At 41.5% G+C, this 20593-nt stretch overlaps 1 protein-coding gene across 6 annotated transcripts in view; it reads right to left on the reverse strand.

The window, feature by feature from the left end:
• Positions 1–20593, reverse strand: part of ATP2C1 (ATPase secretory pathway Ca2+ transporting 1) — a 68103-nt gene that overhangs the window by 3840 nt on the left and 43670 nt on the right. For 5 of the 6 annotated variants that reach the window (XM_083404712.1, XM_083404713.1, XM_083404716.1 and 2 more), the window contains 16 exons: positions 19715–19870; positions 17228–17296; positions 16307–16382; positions 16162–16228; positions 13619–13743; positions 13001–13098; positions 11595–11690; positions 11420–11509; positions 9299–9403; positions 8391–8547; positions 6843–7013; positions 5087–5184; positions 3353–3403; positions 2398–2564; positions 1899–1967; positions 921–1037 (listed from right to left, as the gene is read on the reverse strand). In XM_083404712.1, coding sequence (XP_083260838.1) covers positions 921–1037; positions 1899–1967; positions 2398–2564; positions 3353–3403; positions 5087–5184; positions 6843–7013; positions 8391–8547; positions 9299–9403; positions 11420–11509; positions 11595–11690; positions 13001–13098; positions 13619–13743; positions 16162–16228; positions 16307–16382; positions 17228–17296; positions 19715–19870 — 1712 coding nt within the window. The remainder of the gene's footprint in view (positions 1–920; positions 1038–1898; positions 1968–2397; positions 2565–3352; positions 3404–5086; positions 5185–6842; positions 7014–8390; positions 8548–9298; positions 9404–11419; positions 11510–11594; positions 11691–13000; positions 13099–13618; positions 13744–16161; positions 16229–16306; positions 16383–17227; positions 17297–19714; positions 19871–20593) is intronic. The other variant, XR_014503338.1, reaches the window with a different exon arrangement.

A 20593-nucleotide genomic window follows, 5' to 3' on the forward strand; every position in this document is an offset into this window, starting at 1 on the left:
ATGGATCCAGACCAAGTACAGTGGTGCCTCGCAAGACGAAAAGAATCCGTTCCACGAGTCTCTTCGTCTAGTGGTTTTTTCGTCTTGCGAAGCAACCCTATTAGCGGATTAGCGCTATTAGCGGTTTAGCGGCTATTAGCGGCTATTAAAGGCTTAAGGGATTAGCGGATTAGCTGCTAAAAGGCTATTAGCAGCTTAGCGCCTTAGAAAAAGGGGGTGGGGAGCGGAAAAACCCCCTCAAGAATCGCAAGACATTTTCGTCTTGCGAAGCAAGCCCATAGAGAAATTCGTCCTGCGAAGCACCTCTGAAAACGGAAAACCCTTTCGTCTAGCGGGTTTTCCATCTTGCGAGGCATTCGTCTTGCAGGGCACCACTGTAATTCACACTTAGTTCACAGTATTCCAATGCAACCTAAATTCAACTAACTGCCTGGATCAAACCTGCTAAGTGCCTTATACAACTGCAAAACTTAACATTGTGATCTTTCCCATACCAATATTGCTTAAAAATGTAAATTTTCCTGAGTAGTTACCCTACGAGTCTACTGCTGACTACTTGTAATATAAAAAGCTTTTGAAAGCAAACACAAATGCAGCAACCTCTGGGAACCATTGTAACAACAAAACCCAAAAGTAAGATATTAATTTTAAATCCTTAATAAGGCACCAACAAACACTCCATCAGACAGAAACCCCCATTTGGGAAATTGCCCAGAGTTTTTGCACGGAAAATAATTACTTAAACAAATTATTCCAATTTAATATACCTTTTTTTACAATATAATTTGATACACAAATCCACACAGAGGAAAAGCTCTGTGCAAGATTCTACTAACATTTCTAGGAGTTATACCATTCACAATGCTAGAGAGTTACACCATTCAGCAACTTCTCAAAAACTCTCAAAGGAAAAGTGTTACCTTTGAGCTGGAGGCCCATCCATGATAATGTTGATCCACAAGATCTGCATGGCATTGAGAGGATTAGGAAAGTTCATTAATGTGGCCAATGAGATTAATGTCAATGCAGCTATACTCCTGTTGAAAAAAGTTATTTTACACAGCTGTCAGCATCGCAATTTTTGGGGGGGAGGGAGTGGTTTTTAAAATTATTTGGAAATTTGTTATTAAACATTTCAAGCATCAGTAAGACCCACAATACATATGAGTAGCAAGTAAAACTTCATACACAGTAACAATCCAATTGTTTTAAATAGATCATGCAAGTTTTTGGGATGCTAAACATCAAGCAGACATTAGAAAATATTTAGCCCAAGACAGCAATACAAGCCAAAAGGAAAATTGTCTCATTTCATTAAGCCTCCTCACTAGAGGCTATATACTGTGTGCCAGACACAAAGTGTACTTTTGTTATAGAAATAAAAAAATAATTTAGGAGTGCCTTACATTTTAAAATGCCGAACGACTGATAAATCAAAACCCCTTCTTGTATAGACCATCTGTTGCAGTGGTTGGGAAATGTGTACCTTATCAGGGAGGCCAAACCATCATGAACTCTTGGACTTACAAGTTGCAGGAACTATTTTTAGATCTGTTCTCATTTAGCAACAAAGGACAACCACATGGCTCTGATAATTTCAAGTAAAGGGAACTGTTGCTAAGGTTAAGCTTTTACTAAGCAGTTACTTGCTTAGAGTCCTATTATCAAGCAATTATACCCCAATTTCGAACTAACTGTGCCAGAATGGATGCTGAATTTATTAGTGCCGTTAGAATTATGGTCAGCAATCCATTATGGCAATATAGCAAATAGTGTGCCATTTACAAATCACCGAGCTGAATTTATGTCAGTTTTGGTCATGCAAACTTCTGTGCAATTAATCTCAATCAAGCAGAATTCATAACAGGAAGCTTCTGATATTGTGCTGCAAAACTTACGTGCTGAGTTGAAATCTAACAAAATTTTTAATGTTATTATAAATTCCTTTACCCTCTTCAATTGCAGACCTGAAATATAAAAAGAAAAAAGTGCTTAGGAGGAAAAAACACATTCTGCAAAGGCACATTATTTGGATAGCATCCTGAAAACGCAACTCTTATTTCTTGCAATCTAACAGTAACAATAAATGGCTTCCCACTGCAAAACAGTATCAGGCAGTTTCAAAGTTTTTAGCATTGTTCACTAAACACAAGTAAAATAAACATGCTAAATGAGAGTGATCATTTATCCTCATTTGCCTGAGAAAATTTTCCCATTTAAAATTTTATAGAAAATCCACTAGAATAAAACCACTTGCCTTTTAAATTTCACCTAAGTGGCTTTTTTTAAAAAAAAGGTTCAACGAGATGGCACTTATATATGCTAGACAAAATGACACCCATCCAGATAATGCAATTGCTACATAGCACGCAGAAAGGGAACGTAAAACAAACTTACATTATTGTCTGAAAATCATCGTCCACCAAGATCATATCAGCTGCTTCTTTACAGACATCTGTGCCCGTCTGCCCCATTGCTACGCCAATATCAGCAGCTTTCAGTGCTACAGCATCATTCACCCCATCTCCTGTCATAGCAACTACTGCACCATTATTTTGTAGTGACTGAGAAAACAAAATTAACCCAATCTATCATCACAAGATTTTATCACTATATGAGATTTTACAATGAACACAGTCTTAAAACTTTTCGTGTGCAATGCTCAGTTGAAAGTGAAGACTGGCAGGTGAGCTCCCTCTCATGAGTTAAGTCTATAAAGGCTTTACCAAACCAATTGCAAACATCCTTAAAATCACTCAAACACAAGCAATCACTGGTTCTATGCCATTTTCTTCTTGTGCAGTCAAAACAACCTTCTTCCTAGTTCTACTTCTCTATTTACCTTTAAAAACAGCAAATCAACAGTGTAAGTACTTCATACTGACTTAAACCAAGGTCCTGTAGGAGTCAACTGCAAAGAATCGCTCCGAATTTTAGCTTGCCCCCCTTGCGTCTTTTCCACTAAATATATTTGTGTGAGATTCCTCTTGATGAGCCCCAAATGATCCCATCTGGGTACTAGATCACTACAGTTCAACATCTCTGTACCATTTAAACTACCGTATTTTTCGCTCTATAAGACGCACCAGACCACAAGACGCACCTAATTTTTGGAGGAGGAAAACAAGAAAAAAAATGTTCTGAATCTAGGAAGCCAGAACAGCAAGAGGGATTGCTGCGCAGTGAAATCAGCAATCCCTCTTGCTGTTCTGGCGTCTGTGATAGATGTGCAGCCTGCATTCACACCATAAGACGCACACACATTCCCCCTTACTTTTTAGGAGGGAAAAAGTGAGTCTTATAGAGCAAAAAATACGGTACATGTCTGTCAGTTTAGGAAACACACACATACCTTGACAATCTTCAGCTTATGCCTGGGACTGGCTCTGTAGAACACTGCTACCTAAGAAATAGAAGGGAAAATTAAGTCTTTACAAGTGCAAGATTGTGCTTCTTAACTATAAGCCAGCCTATTCTTCTCCACTCAACACTGCATAGCCATGACAGAAACAAGGCAGCTAAGCAGAAAATGGACACAGGGAAGGGGGATTTTTCTACTCCCAATACTTTTCCTCTTTCCCTCCTAACCCCACCATCAGGATTTAGCTTGTCAACACAGGCGGAGGAAGAGGAGTACGGGGGGAGCGCACCGTCCCCGGCAGTGCAATCCCGGTGGGGTGCCATCGTGGCTGCACCCCCACCCGTGCTGGGTGCCACGCCCCCGCAGGTGGCGTGTCACACCCCCAGGACGCACGTCACGCCCCTGCGGGTGGCGCGCCAGCCCTGCACCCGCCTGCTCTCCACCCCCCAGTGCCGGAGCATGAAGCCCCACCACTGCTTGTCAATTCCCCATTTCCTTCCCTGCTAGCCATTGGAGCTGTCTGGGCTGGAGCTCCAGTGGCAAGACTGGCCATTTGTCACCACGCTCAGATTCCATGAAGAAACCCACAGACGTTTGCTTGCTGTGAACTTCTGTTCTCAGTGCCCCACCAAGAGCAGTTCTTTCCTCTCGGGATAGCTCCTCCCTCTGGCTGAGTCAGACAGGACCACAGAGTCTTGAGGCTCCTTCTCTGCTATGGGAGGCTCCATCCCATTCCCCAGACTTTTCCTTCCTAGTGCTGAGAACAGTTCAGGTTGCAGCTCCATAAGAGCTCAGCCTAGACTGCAGCAGTTCTCAACCTGTGGGTCCCCAGATGTTGTTGGACTACAACTCCCATCATCCCTGAGCTCTGGCCTTGCCCTAGAGGTTTTTTCCCTCTCTCACTGTCTCTTATTCTACTACTACTTCTTCTCTTCTCCCTTCCTTGCCCATCAGCTTTATATTCGCTCTCTCTCTTTGTCGCCCATACACCTAGCCAGGAGGGAAGTACTTGGGCACTGGGCAGTGGCTGAAGGGTGGAGATGGCAGCAAGGCCTCCTGCGCCCCTCACCAGTTTATGGAGGGCAAACAAGTCTTCTAGCAGCGGCAACAGCAAGGACAACTGGATGCAACCCCTTTGGGCTCCCTGTAGGGAGGACAGCGGTGGTGGCCACGAGGAGGCAGCCTCACCTGCATGTGGCCTTCTTTGCCTTAAGGTGAGACAAAAACATGCTTTGTTTGCACACCTCACCTCTTCTGGGTGGTGGGTCCTTACCAAAAGACCCAAAATTGTAAAGCCAGCACAGGATGCTGTTCACAGCGCCGCACACTTGCCAAGTGTCAGTTTTCCTGCTACTTGAACAAGAACTCGCGTTGCAGTACTAAGACTCAAACTTAAATTAGAACACACCAATTTGTTCAAGCTGCTTAATCTGCCTGTGCCTTAGCCAAAAAGAAAGGCACACTCTTACACTTTCTGACAAAGATTTCAAAGGATATCAGGAAAAACCTCAGATTTTCCCCTATGGCCACCAGAGGAAGATTGTGATATTCCAAATTAGATAAAGTGTTCACAAAAATACACAACTTTGATATATAAGACATTACTAATGCCTGCTCAAAGTACCCTTACATGCTTCTTAGAGTAATTCAGTAACTAAAACACACTAGCACACTAACTCAAGAGTTCCATCTACCCAGACCACTTTGGGTCCATTTAAAACTAACCTTGGGTGCTATTTGTGAAAGTTGTTGTATATCCAGTGTGTCTATTTCTTCACCTGAGACTGACTGAGAGTTTTTTGAATACAATCCTAAGCGATTAGCTAGGAAACAAAACAAAACAAAGTTACCAGATGTTACAGTTAAAGAATCTAGCGGAGAAGGGCCAAATGAATATATACAATTTAAAATTCTATGTTCTCACTGATTATTTTATTATTTATTCCTGATAGCAAAGCTACAACAATGCAGACTGAACTATTGCTTGTGTCACACACCCACACAGAGACAAGTGATACGTGACAGAAAATGTTCAGGGAGTTTTACAATCCTAAATGCTTTTCTGCAGCCCTGAAGCAAATACAGTTAGTTACAGTACATATGCATGACCACATGCTCTGGAAACGCAACAAAGTAACTGCAACAATTGCGGAATCAAGGTCTCTCCAAAGAAGAGTGACTTTCTCCTAAAAATGTGCAGCTAGCTGGTCACATCAAGTTTGCGAAGGTTGCTAGCTAGCTGCTAGAGAGGATGTAGTGCTGGATAAAGGTAAAGGGACCCCTGACCCTTAGGTCCAGTCGTGGCCGACTCTGGGGTTGCGGCGCTCATCTCGCTTTATTGGCCGAGGGAGCCAGCGTACAGCTTCCGGGTCATGTGGCCAGCATGACTAAGCCGCTTCAGGAGAACCAGAGCAGCGCATGGAAACGCCGTTTACCTTCCCGCCGGAGCGGTACCTATTTTTCTACTTGCACTTTGACGTGCTTTCGAACTGCTAGGTTGGCAGGAGCAGGGACCGAGCAACAGGAGCTCATCCAGTCACGGGGATTCGAACCACCGACCTTCTGATCGGCAAGTCCTAGGCTCTGTGGTTTAACCCACAGCGCCACCCGCGTCCCTGCAGTGCAGGATACAAAGTGCAATTTCATCACTGCCCATGCTGCCAAATGGTTTGTCCAATTATGTGTGCTAACGCATTTGGTCCGCCTCAGAGAAGGTGTGTCACATGAAACTGGAGAAGACTATAGCCTATGATTCTCCAGAATACCAGGGCACCTGTTGGAATCCACAACACCAGAGAGGACACATGGGAGTGATCACATCAACCAACTGTCTCATCTTTCCTAAATAGCCTCTAAGACACAAAACAGGCAGCTCTGAAACTTATTTGAGCCCTGCCTTCCATCACAGGGTGCCTTCCTCTGTGAGCAGAAAGTGAATCTTTCTTTTAGAAAAATATTCACAAATGACATATCATAATAGTAACATAAACTGATCACATGTGCAACTGGCAAATATAAAAATAGTTCAAATAATCATTTCAATAGCTACAATCCAGAAGGGTGTGGAAGCAATAAAAAAAAGCCAACCCACTACTTGGTTGTTTTTTAAACTTGCCAGTAAAAACTTTTCAAGAATACCATATTGATCAGGATCCCAAAATCTGGCTAGCAGCATGAAAAAGGTTTGCACTAGCACAATGGAATTTTTGGCTAAAGTTTGAATAGCTGATTCCTAAGGTATATCAGATAGTTTTTGAAACTGCTCTCAGTTACAAACGTAGCTTGCTATGCACTCTCTGTGTGTGCTGTTTGTTAAAGCAAGCCTGAATAACTTATCTCGGGCTAGTGAGCTGGTCATATGGCCCTTTGGATCCTAGCTCTGATTTCAGAGTCTAAAGAAGCCACATTGTTATACATTCATCGACAAGGCAATGAGTAACTCAACTGACGGAAATAAAGGGGGGGAAACACATATTCATACCGATGGCAATTGCAGTCTCCTGTGAATCTCCAGTAATCATTTTTATCATGACTCCAGAAGTGATAAGTGCAGTGACAGCTTCTTTTACGCCCGTTCTTGGAGGATCAATCATTCCAACCAGACCCAGAAATGACAACTGTCCAAGCTCAGGGCCAGCAGCTAAGGCCAGAACTTTCAAAGAAACAGGGGGGGAAAGTAGTTTATACCTTTAGATATGGCACCTACTTAGAAGATCAGAATGATACAGCTAGACCTCTCCAGTTTCTAGAATAAGAGCATTTTTTCACTTAGCAACACTGTAACCTTCATGGATGCTTTTGTACGTGACTTCCCAAAACAAATTTCACTTGCATAGAATGCAGTCAATTGGGAGAGATTGCATAACCAGCAAAAACAGACATGGTTTCTCTCTTCATCTCACAATATGTGACTTGTCTTTTGCCCTCCATATCTAGTAGGCTGGATTAATATCAAGTTAACAGCACTTAGTTCCCTTTGCTTACGGGACTTAAGTCATACCTAACTTTTGGGTTGGGATAAATGAAGACAAATCTTAGCATGTCTACTCAGAAGTAAATCCCAGTTATTTCAATGAGATTTGCTCTCAGGTAACTGTGTACAGGTCTGGAGCCTTATTCTGATTCTAACTGTCATGGATGCTTTAGTTGAGACTCCTGCACTCCAGGGGTTGGACTAGATGACCCTCAGGATCCCTTCCAACTCTACAATTCTATGATCCAACTAAATCATGCCCACTGCAGACCCACTGTAATCATTAATTTAAAGGTAAAGGTAAAGGTACCCCTGCCCATAGGGGCCAGTCGTGACCGACTCTGGGGTTGTGTGCCCATCTCGCTTAAGAGGCCGGAGGCCAGCATTGTCCGAAGCCACTTCCGGGTCACATGGCCAGCGTGACGAGCTGCTCTGGCGAGCCTGCACCAGCGCAGCACACGGAAACGCTGTTTACCTTCCCGCTATAAAGTGGTACCTATGTATCTACTTGCACTTAAGGGTGCTTTCGAACTGCGAGGTGGGCAGGAGCTGGGACCGAACGACGGGAGCTCACCCCGCCACGGGGATTCGAACCGCCGACCATACAATCGCCAAGTCCTAGGCGCTGAGGTTTTACCCACAGCGCCACCCACGTCTCATCATTAATTTAGTTGTGTCCAATCATTCATTACAATGGGTCTGCTCCAAGATTTTGATACAATTCATTAGCTTTTAGGTTTTAAGACAAGTTTTCTTGAAGGGGGATGTATAAAGCTACATCAGAAGTCCAACAAATAGTATAGGCATTCCTTCTGATATTTCAGGAACCGTAATTTGCAAAGCTAAGAAGTTACACATTCTCATTTTAAATATGGAAGTTTAAATACTACTGTCCATGCAATCTGAAAGCAACACAATGCATAAAAATGGAAGCAAATGACGCATAAGGATTATTCACAGCCTTGTTCTAGAGTTTCTCACGTTGAGAACAGCAAGCAATTAAGATTTCAAAATGCTTTCCTCTGTAGTGGAGACAATAGTGAAATATGCTATTACCTCTGAGTCCGGCAGAGCCCATGGATGCTTTTTCTTGCTGATAAAGATCTCTTTGTTGTTGGCTGAGAGGTAAACTATGCCCTTTGCTATTGTATGTTGTACAGTATCGAACCACTTCCTCATAAGCACCTTTCATGAAGCAAATCTCTGGTTTGTCCTAAAAGATAAAACATGTTAGCACCTGCTGCTCTGTCCCCTGTTGCAACGCTGTCATTATATAACTTCAAAGCTCTTTCAGTGTGCTGATAATAATTTATAAACTTAAAACTCATTAGTCTACTGAACGCAAGCCTACATACCACATACTGTATTCCACTTACTGAAACACAAGGCAATATTTTATTTCCATGACTGTTCTGTGACTATATAATGGTGCATGTCTGCAAAAATGCTATTCCGGCATCTAACTTAAAAGAACTGGGTTCGAACACCCTGAGAATATGGGCTGATATAGTTTAAGAGTTGTAAGTAATATGTCCCTCTCTATTTCTTCTCATTTTCAATAAACCACCTAGAGGTTTTGCAAAGCACTTAGAAGGTTTCCCCCCCCAACCCCACCTACAATCAAGAAGCATATCATTTTTTGCAAGCAAGCAAGCATACAAACAAACAACACTTTCTTGCTTCTAAAGAAGAGGCGGGCCAGCAGAATTTTTGAAACAAAGGCCTTCTGAAAATAACTCTGTCTTTAAGCAGAGCTCTGCTGGCCAAGCACACGTTGTTGCCAGACATGAAATCACAGTGCCATTTGTTCCAGTTAAGTTCTTTTTAAAGTAAGCTTACAATTCCCATTCGGTTAAGATGAGAATGTAAACTTTGCATAAGAAGAACTGTTGCTGCATATTTAAAATGGTATGATATAGTGGGATATTGGAGCCTGTTGAAATACACCTCAGAAAAGGACATACCTGTTGCGTTCTATGTACACACTTAACAGCCATCCATTTCTGCTCAGAGCTGAAGGGATATTCTGCTTTTCTAATGTAGTCCTGCTGGATTCCATCTAAGCCCATCTACGAGAACAAAGGACACTGCCAATTCAGTCCACTGCATTTGTAGCCAGAGCAGCAACAATCAACTGTATTTTGTTTTAGTGTCTCACATGTGCCCCTCAGCTTGTTTGCTCCTGGATATGGAAAGCAGGTACAGGTTACTCTGAAAATACTGCTTCACTGCAAGGTATTGAATTAAAGCAGCCTGGCTGGAGCTGATAGTCCAAAACATTTCAAGAGCACTAGGTTGGCAAAGGCTGACTTATGAAACAGAGTCCTTCTAGATCTACATGTGGTTCTAATCCATTGCATTCTTGGATCTCCTTATGGTGATGTATAACCACACTTTTTTTTTTCCATATTTATGTGGAATTAAACTCCCATTTGTTTCAGCTGAGCTTGCTTTTGAATGAGTTTACAATTGCCTCTAGTTTTAAGATTTCCCCTTCATATTATTTTCTCAGAAAGTTTTAGAATAAGCTTATTGTGATGATCACTATATCACTTGTTTTGACAAATACCCCTAGATGCTCTACCCATGGCAGGCAAGAGTCAATCCACTTAGAACAGAATCAATGCACTCTGAATACTCTCTTGTAACATAGTGGTAAGCAATATACATTCTAGCAAAGCCGAAAAAGCACTGTGAAGTTATCCGATCTAGTTCTTCCTAAAGTTCAGCAACTCCAGGCACACCCAATAACTGCATGGAAGATTTCCAGTCTTTGTTTCTTGGGGCATAAACAGGATACAAATGGAACCAGCAATAATGACGACATAGAATCAGGATTTGAACAGCACTATGAATTAAAATTGGAAGCAGTTTGCCCAGCAGGGCAGAGCAATAGCACTATCTTCATGGAAACCAGGAAGAAAAAGGAACATGGTAACGAGGTTAGAGCTGTGTGGGCACACTAGCAGGAGCACTGGATATGCCCACACAGGCCTGAGTTCCCCACACCACCTGCTATGCCAGAGTACCACCATTGCTAGAAACCTAGCATTATAGCTCTGATTTGCTGGGCAAGCTACCGCTGATTAAAACATTATGTGCCTTCTAAACAGGAACTATGAGATTTTGCAAGATGAGAATAGCCTCCAAACAGCCCAGTTCAACGCGAGCATGTTTTGAAGAGTCACTAAACTTAATGAAACTAAGTCCCAAATAAGGCTGCGATCCTTACACACACCAAGTCTTGACAATTCATTAGAGCACCACTGAAATGCAACTGAAAAATGGATCAGAAGTAAATCCACACTGTCTTTTTTTGCCCCTGTCTAATGGTTTGTTTCTTCCACTTCGCTGATTGAACACTCTGAACTCCACCTCCCACTCTACCTTTAGATCCAATTCAACATACCAGATTAGCTTCCCAGTCTAATTCTTCCATTCTTCCCCACTATGTTTTCCAAGACTGCCCATACATTCAACAAAAACGTACCAGTAGAATAGCCAGTGCCTAAGTTACACAACAGTTAACACATAAGTATCTTATTAACTAAGTAGTCAAGAACCCATGTTAGCTTTGGAACAATTTCAAAAGCTGAACACTTCTGAATTATCTATTAAATAATAACCACGTGACTTCAAAATTGCTTTATTTGCAATAACTTATAAAAGTTTTAACTAATCAAACCACCTTATGTTCTTGGAGCTCCATGGGTGCATCTTCAAGATTCAACATAAAATGGTTAGAATTCTTTAGCAAATTTGGAATGTGAATTTGCCACAGCAGAACACACATACTCCTTTGGAGTACAGAAAATCTGGCATTTCTATTATCAGTACAGTCGTACCTTGGTTTTCAAACACCTTGGGAGTCGAACGTTTTGGTTCCCGAACGATCGAAAACCGGAAGTGATTGTTCCGGTTTTCAAACGTCCTTTGGAACCCAAACGTCCAACGCAACTTCTGCGGCTTCCGATTGGCTGCAGGAGCTTCCTTCAGTTCCTGCAGTTCGACTTCCAAGGTACCACTGTACTAGCTCTGTTGCCCTTAAAAACCTCTACACTTCAAAACATCAACACACCACCTACCTTCATAGCCAGTGCAATTAAGGCCCCTTCTGTTGGTCTTCCCATTAAGGTGTTGTTTCGAATTACAGCATCATTGCACACACACCCAGCCTAAAGAAATGAAAAAGGAAGTTAATGTAACACATAAGTATCCCTAATTTCAAAAAAAGAGTACACTTTCTGTGCAAGAACTTACCTCAACAATTCTGCTAACAGATGGTTTGTTAAATCCATGAACAACATCACCTTCAACTGTGACTTCTCCAAACCTGTTATAACCCACTCCAGTAACCTGGCAAAAATTAGACGATATGAATTTTACAAGGAAGCAAACATTTGCTATTTTTTTTTTCTTTATGACCTTTGAAGCAGAGATATTATGAAAAAAGAATATGAACTTTGAAACATTAATCCTTATGCATTCCCTTATGCATTTTAAAAATTTGTTTCTTATAATAGGTTTATAGGATTTGCAGTATCTGTAATCAGATGGCAATGCTGAGGAGATAGCCGACTGCTGAGCCAGGGAACCACAGTAAAACTAGAGCTCATACATTGGCATGCGACATTTCCTACATGAGGAAAAAAATTACATTGAAAAGAAGCCAGAGTTGTTCATTTCAAGAAGTAGTATAGTTAATATTCCTCCCAAGACTCTCTTGCACGTTTATTTTATGCAACTGAGTGGACACTTTAGTTAAAGTCAACATTTCCACAATCTCCTCTGTATTTAAAGGTACAATCATCTTCTCTATCCTCTAGCATTTCTCCTCTTAAATGATAGTAGTAGGCACAAATGCAGCACAGAGATAAGTGTGAGGTAGCTGCTGGGTTCACACCAGTCCTCCAAAAATGGAGTTCTCAGGACCAACGCACTTCTCATAAAATTAAAAAATAAAACCTGCCCATCCATGCTTATGTTTATTAAATACAACAAGGACAAATGCAACTTAATTTTATCCCTGTGGTACAGCAGTTGAGGTTCCTTTAATTGCTTCCCTTATCTTGCACCTAGAGGTCTTATGATTAGTGTTTGAAAGTCACTGACCTGGCAACCAGCCAAGTAGGTCACTGTGACGTGGCAACCAGCCAAGTAGGTCCTTGTGATCCGGCAACTGGCCAAGGGTGTGGTCATTCTTGGGTATATTAAGAGGGGTCTGTACATTGCCTCCTTGCTTTTGCTGCAAGGAAGCTCTGCCAGATTGATGATGATCTCTGTGCTGTATGTATGCTGCGAGTTGTACTTGCTTTGCATTTGAAGCTTGCGCCTTCTACTAGGGATCTAGTGGAAGCCTGTATATAGTGAAACTGCCTTAATGCTTTGGACCTGTCAGTAAAGGACTGAACAGACTGAAGAGTTGGAGACTGACTGAATTTCTTCCAGCACAGAACTGCACTGCCACGAACCTGCATGCTTGGGGAGCTACACGCGTTTGGCACATGCCATACGCCAACAACCGCAGTAAAACTGCTAGCACATGTGCAAAGCTAAGCAGGGTCCAGTATGGTTTCAGATTGGATGGGGAACTGTGTGTTGAGATTCCTGCGTTGCAGAGGGTTGGACTTCTCACTCTACACTTCTATGGTCTGCTTACTACCTACCTCAGCATGTAATCCATCCGCCGTAAAGATATGAGTAACAGTCATTTCATTCTTTGTCAGCGTGCCAGTCTTATCTGAACAAACAACATTGCAGCAGCCTGGGGGAAAACATGAATGCAGTAATCACACGGAAGTTATGACATATTTGGGAAGGGTTAGGGGGCCGGACAAATGACAGAACATGGGGAAAGAGCATCTTCACAAAATATCAAGAAAGAGGAAGAGTCTTTGACTAGGTTAAGGATGGAGAACTTGTGGCCCTCCAGAGGCAGATGAGTTCCCATCTTCCTTGACTATTGGCTCTGCTGGCTGAGGCTGATGGGAGTCAAGAGTCCAAACACATCCAGAAGGTCACAGATTCCCTATCCCTGGGCTAAGCCACCCACCTCTCTCCAGCCAAACATTCCTGACTCCCTTTCTTCTTTCAAGTCCCATTTTTACTGCAACCTTCCATACAAATCTAGATTGTCCCAGAGATTTCCTTAAATGCCATCTGCAAGATCAGCTTCAGCATAATTATTTCTAGATTACATACACTAATGTTGGTTAATTATTAATTCATACTGTCATTATGACCATCAGATACTCTTGAGTAATTCTGCACACTGCCATTCTTACCTAGAGTTTCAACAATTGGTAGTTTCTTGACAATGGCCCGTTTCTTGACCATTCTCATCACACCAAGAGCCAACGTTACTGTCACAACGATAGGCAGCCCTTCAGGGATTGCAGCTACAGCCAAGCTATAATTTAAAGAGGACATGTTAAGTGATTCCTTTCACAACTGTATGCACATGTTAAAACACAGAAGCCACTTTCACACATGGAGAGAAACACCTATAGGTCCAGATTCACACATCGCAACAAAGCCATACTCTGCCTTGTTTTCTCCCCCAATGAAGTACAGGCAGGAACAGAGGAACAGCAAATAATTTGTGCATATTAACACTATCATTTATATTAAAATATGGTTTAACATTGTGTTCAAACCAGGCCAGAATATGTGTTCTTTATAGGGCTGAGTGAAAATGAGGGAGTTGGCTCATATCATGAAGAAGTCTACAATCCTAAGTTTCTTTGTTTTTAAAGGCCTGCAAAACAAAGCAAAAACGTTTGCCCATCCAGAGTGAGTGAAAGCAGCATTGTCCTCACTCTGATTTGACTTTGTGACATCATGCCTGACTACATGACATTGGTGTTGCCTATGTACCGTATTTTTCGCTCTATAAGACGCACCAGACCATAAGATGCACTTAGTTTTTGGAGGAGGAAAACAAGAAAAAAACTATTCTGAATCTCAGAAGCCAGAGCAACAAGAGGGATAAATGCACAGCAATCCCTCTTGCTGTTCTGGCTTCTGGGATAGCTGCGCAGCCTGCATTCGCTCCATAAGATGCACACACATTTCCCCTTACTTTTTAGGAGGGAAAAAGTGAGTCTTATAGAGTGAAAAAAATAGTTCGTGAATGGCTTCTTTCAAAGGCAACACCAGCCTTTGTTTCAAACAAAAAACTTGTGTCTCAGCTACTGGAAAGAACCAACTGTAAAAAGGCAGCAATCAGTGTGCAAAAGAATATTTTAAAAGATATTGTCCCGAATATTTCAGCCCTAGATATTAGTAAACCTATGTCAAACTAGAAATAAAAACAAAGTAGAATTATCACATTTCATGAGTTGGTATCCTATGAAGCTGCCCACATCCCAGTATAAAGATGGGGAAGGGCCTTAGCATACATTGTGTGAGGTCCAAGTTCATCTCCAGTTAAAAAGATCATAGGCAGAAGAGCTGGGCAAGATCCTGAGATCAGCTGCCAGTTGGAATAGTCCGTGGTGGGCTATATAGACTAGCATTCTGATTCAGTATAAGGTGCTTTGAAGTCTACTGAAAAGTGTATATATGTTTGCTAAGAACAGTCATATAAAAAGTCAGTGATAGCAGGCTATATTCTACTGCAGCATGGAGCAGTTCTTAAGAGAAATGAAGGGCAAGAGAGCACTGTCGGGCTCATAGCAAACATGTGTTGTTAAGAGCATTCGTACCCCCACTCGTTGTCCAAAAAGGCTTCCAGAGCAGCTTACATGCAGTCCATTACAACAAGCCATATATCTACACACAGCAGTGGCGTAGCGTGGGGGGTGCAGGGGGGGCCGGCCGCACCGGGCGCAACATCTGGGGGGCGCGTGCTTGCACTCGCAGCTCTCTGCCCCTACCTGGCTCACTCACTCTCTCTCACTGCAGTGAAGGCTGTGCGAATCCGATCCGAGCCGCCGGGTCGCCGTCCACTGTGGAGGGGAGGGGAGGGTGCCAGGCGTGCGGTGCGGAGAGAGAGCGAGGGACTATCTGGGGGAGGGACAGTGCAGCGGGGGGGGGGCGCAAATTACTTGCCTTGCCCCGGATTAGGGGGCGCAAATTACTTGCCTTGCCCCGGGTGCTGACAACCCACGCTACGCCACTGACACACAGGCTTACAAACTGGAAAAAACGAGGGAAAGGGGAGAGGAAGGGAAGCAGAAAACAAGGTTCCTTGTAAACTAAGGAAGGGAGCAGCCAACCCTGCCCTGGACTAGTGATCTAGAACCAGCCAGTTCCCAAGAGAGATGGCGTCCCAAAAGGATACAGTGAGGAAAAAGTGTTTTCAAGGCAAGTAAAGAAAACCTAAGATATACAGTCCAATCAACGGAAGTTAAATGCAACATCGCTGTGAAGGCCTCACTGGGGTCAGTGGAATTCAAGCGAATTTCTACAGCATGCATATGGCTCTACTAGAAGTGGAGCAGCTGCTGCTTTTAAAGCGGATGGGAATGACCATTTTCTTTAGAGAGAGTTATTTTTGATTAGCAAGATCCACTTGTGTGAATAGGGACAAGGTTAACTGGAATAGAACTATTTGCCTAGCTTTGTTATGACTTCCTTATCTCTGTTCTGTGCCGTGTAAACAGATGAATCTGAAAGTTCTCTCTCTGAAACATTAACATGCATTTCAGAAGATACGTTAATATCTATTAATGAAGAGACCAATTTGGGAAGAGTCCACAGGAAAGTAAGACTCAAATGGCAGATTCTCTAATTTGCATAAAGCAAGTAAACTTTTGCGAGGACAACTTCAGTCTGAGACATTCACTTTTTCAGCATTATTAGAGATAATACTTAAGAATCTCACCTCACACCGATGGTAAACATATCAAGGATATGCTTTCCTTGCAACCAGCCAACCAGCATAATTATGCCTAGAATAAAAGCAAATTGAACATTAAAAGATCTCCCTAATCAGTTAGAATAGCGTACAAAAACAGTTGTTCTCTTACCAATTATACCAAAGGAATACAAGGACAGCTGTTTTCCTAAGAGATCCATGCTCCTCTGTAAAGGTGTCTTTGGAGCCTAGGTAAGAAGAACATTAAAACACATTTATTTAGTTGAACAGATTTGTCTAGGACTATCTGGTTTTATAGTTTTGTTAGCTTTGTATTGTGTTTTTGCATTGCAGGACAGTTTTCTATTACTTTATTTGAAAGCTGCCTTTAAAATTAAAGCTGAAATGAAAAGTCAGAATAAAATTGCTATAAAAAAAATACACTGGACTCAGCTCAGCATAGCTCAGCAAGTGGCAATGCACTTATAGTGGTACCCCACAGGTACCAATTCTTTCTCTTCTATCCTCCATACTTTCTGAAATACTAATCAGATGTGAAAGGAAGAAAGACTCAATAATTCTGTCATCGTCAACAAGACTTCCTACACAAAAGCCATTTCACATCTGCCCTGAATATTTGGCTTTTCACAAAGGTTAAATTACATGGGGGGGGAGACTTCAAAGGCTGCATTTGTTCACAAACTGCAGGCATTTCAGCCCATCGTGAATGCACAAACTTTTGGGATAATTTTATTAACTCTGTTTGCAGAGAATATTGCAGTGAGCACCAAGATATCTTGCAAATGAGAACAGAAAACATAGAAAAGTGTTATTCTAGCAAATATAGAAGGAAATCTAAACTCAGATTAGTAGTCCCTTCAAATTCAGTAGCATTTTTGGGTGCATTTCTACAATTGACTTAATCACACTCCTATACTTAAAGCATCTGTGTGTAATGATGAAAGGTTATTTTTTTAAATTCTGGTTTCGATGCTACCTTCATGTTGTTCAGCTTACAGTGAACACTGTAAAATGATCTAACTTTGTAAGAACCAGGATTTAAGTTGTTCATTTGTAATACTATACTACTTACTTCTTCTGCTTGCATCATTTTGAAAACCTCCCCAAACTCGGAGTTTTCTCCAGTACCAATAACTATCCCCTAGGAAATGAAACATAACAAGTTCAAAATGAAATTCAAAGAGGATTGGCTTACTCCCCTCCCCCACAGTTGTAACAAGTCTATTATTATTTAACTTGCAAGAGGACTGACTTCTAGTTTTTACTAGAAATACAACGGTTCACCAAAGTTTTAAAATGTTTAAAAGTACAAGGTGTATACTCAAGATCTCACAGCTGAAGCATGACTAATATTTGTTGAGTGAGCCTGAGAATGCACTTTTGCTTAAGACCACAAGAAATAATCTGCAGAATTAGATCAAGGTTGACTTAGCCCAGCACTCTTGACCGAGTTCACATTCTTCATATGAATCCAAGCAATCAGTGACATGCCAGGAATTAGCCTAGAAACCACTTCTGCCCAACCCTTGTATAACTGAGGCCAAACTCTTATTTGCACTGACTTTTTAGCATTGTCTACAAGGTACCTTTATAATGATTAAATATTTCTTCAAGTTATCATGCATTCACTTTTTAATTACCATATTTTTTGCTCTATAAGACTCACTTTTCCCCTCCTAAAAAGTAAGGGGAAATGTGTGTGCGTCTTATGGAGCGAATTCAGGCTGCACAGCTACCCCAGAAGCCAGAACAGCAAGAGGGACTGCTGCTTTCACTGCACAGCGATCCCTCTTGCTGTTCTGGCTTCTGAGATTCAGAATATTTTTTTTCTTGTTTTCCTCCTCCAAAAACTAGGTGCGTCTTGTGGTCTGGTGCGTCTTATAGAGCGAAAAATACGGTATAAGTGGTAGCAGAGTGCAGGTGTTGTGAACCTACAGTGCAAATCAGGGATGCTGGAGGAATCCATTGAAAAATGAACTATCAATAGGATTTCCTTTCAGCTGCCCTTTCAACTCCCACCACGACACAAGATTATTGTTATGAATTATTTTCACCTTGGTTCTCTCCAACAAAAAGTTTGGAGTTTTTAAAACACATGCAACATTATATGTAAAAAGATACACAAATTATGGATGTTATCTACATATTCTTTAATGTATAATTGTCTTTCTCCCAAGGAAGACAATTTGCTAGCCCAGAAATGGTAAGAAGATATGAACTATGCTGAAATGGCAGAACTCACAGGAAGACTCAGGAACCAGGAAGAATCAAACTTTAATAAAGAAGGAGGAAAGTATATAATGCATTTGAAAAATTATTGTAAACAACTACATTCATTAGTAGGACTGGCAGAAAACTTGTAGTAAAAAATTGAATTATGGATTAAGGATTTATAATAATTGGAGTTATCAAGGAGATGTAGAGGGAAAATAATAAAAAGGGTGGAGTCAAAGGGGATATTCTGTTTGTATTCTGTTTGTTGTTTTTGGTTATTGTTTGTAAAATTGAAAGTGAAAAAAAATATTAAAGTGGGGTTGGGATTGCAGTCTTAATCTACTTCCTGTTGTGTTAATTTCACAACCCAACAGAATGTATGATTCATTATTGTTCTTTTAAAATGAAAATTAGCTACGGTGTTGTTTCAGAAGACACACACATAACCATTTTCTGAATAATGAAATAAAAAGGAGTTATATGTGGTTAAATGGTAAGAATAATTTATACAATCCAGGACACAAAGAGCAAAATATCAACAGGGTTTATACAGGTTTATATAAAACCCTGAAATCAAACTAGCAGACAAGTCGCAATTGTAGCCTCTGGAAATTAACTAAGTTTGAAAAGGAGCATATAGGGAAGGTAGTTGATTTGTAAATATCTCCTGATGCCAGAGATAAGCATATATTTAATATGCTTGTGCAAATTAAATTGCAGTGGAACAAAAGATACCAGTGTGAGTGAATGCTGGAACAGACAGGCATGTTCGTACCTCCCTAATACCAATACATTTTTCCAAGGCTATATTACCACAGCATTTCAGATAGTACTCCACCCCCATCGTTCAGCCCGGACACTGAGATCCGGCGCCGAGGGCCTTCTGGTGGTTCCCTCATTGCGAGAAGTAAGGTTACAGGGAACCAGGCAGAGGGCCTTCTCGCTAGTGGCGCCCGCCCTGTGGAACACACTCCCAGCAGATGTCAAGGTAATAAACAACTATTTTACTTTTAAAAGACAACTGAAGGCAGCCCTCTTTAGGGAAGTTTTTAATGTCTAATGCTGTATTGTTTTTAATATTCAGTTGGAAGCCACCCAGAGTGGCTGGGGAAACCCAGCCAGATGGGTGGGGTATAAATAAATAAATAAATAAATTATTATTATTATATTATTATTATTATTATTATACTCCACTAAGGGGTGTCTGTGTGTGTGTAAATGTATGTATGTATGTATGTATGTATGTATAAATAAAATATACCCTGAATTGTAGCAAATCAGTAGCCTTTACAGTCAACCTAACTTTTACAAATGCATACATTTAGTATTCTTGTATGAGGAATACCTTTGCCTTTCCACATCGAACAAGTGTTCCCATGAAAGCAATATTGCTCCTTGAAGTGAGGTCTCCATTCGTAGCAGCTGACTGAGGAGAAGTGCATTTTGAGGAAGGAGTTGTCTCCCCTGTCAGACTAGATTCGTCAATAGACAGATCCACGGCCTTTGAGGGAAAAATAGATATGATAAAACAGTTATATTTTATTTTCCATCTTCTAATGCAGCCTTCTCCAACCTTGGGTCCCCAAAGGTTTGTTCTGTTACAACCCTCATCATCATCCCCAGCCAGTCATAATCAGGGATGATGAAGAGTTGTAGCACTAAAACATCTGAGAACCCCAGGTTGGAAAGGTGGTTCTGAAATATTAGTGGACATGCTTAGTATTTTGAGACGCTATTGAACTTTCATTTTAGGAGTCTATGCATGTTACAGAGTGAACACAAACAGTAATCACACTGCTTTTGAAAATACAGAGTTTCAAAGACAGCTTACAACGCAGCATGGGGTTAACTGTTTGAAGAAAGTAGTCCCTACTTGGAGTGCCTAGAGGATCCATGGCCTATGTTTATACAACTGCCTCGGGACTATACATTTGACTACTTTAAGTTGCATTTTCGAAATACAGAATTGGCTTTATATAGTATGCTTTATATTCCATGCTCAATTATATATTTAGAATTCAGCCATACCACACAAATAAAGAGCTACACTTGACATGCCTTGAGATGACAACTCCCATTGGGGAACACTTTCCTTCTTCTCGGTCCAGGGGCAGCACAGAGGAATCATGGAGGAGAGGCTGTGGGCCAGTGATGTGCCATAGCCTGGGAGCCAGTAACCCTACAGAAGTTATGGGGGACCTGTGGCCCTCCATATGTTGTTGGG

Source organism: Podarcis tiliguerta (assembly GCF_965153285.1).
Source record: "Podarcis tiliguerta genome assembly, chromosome: 12".
NCBI lineage: Eukaryota > Metazoa > Chordata > Lepidosauria > Squamata > Lacertidae > Podarcis > Podarcis tiliguerta.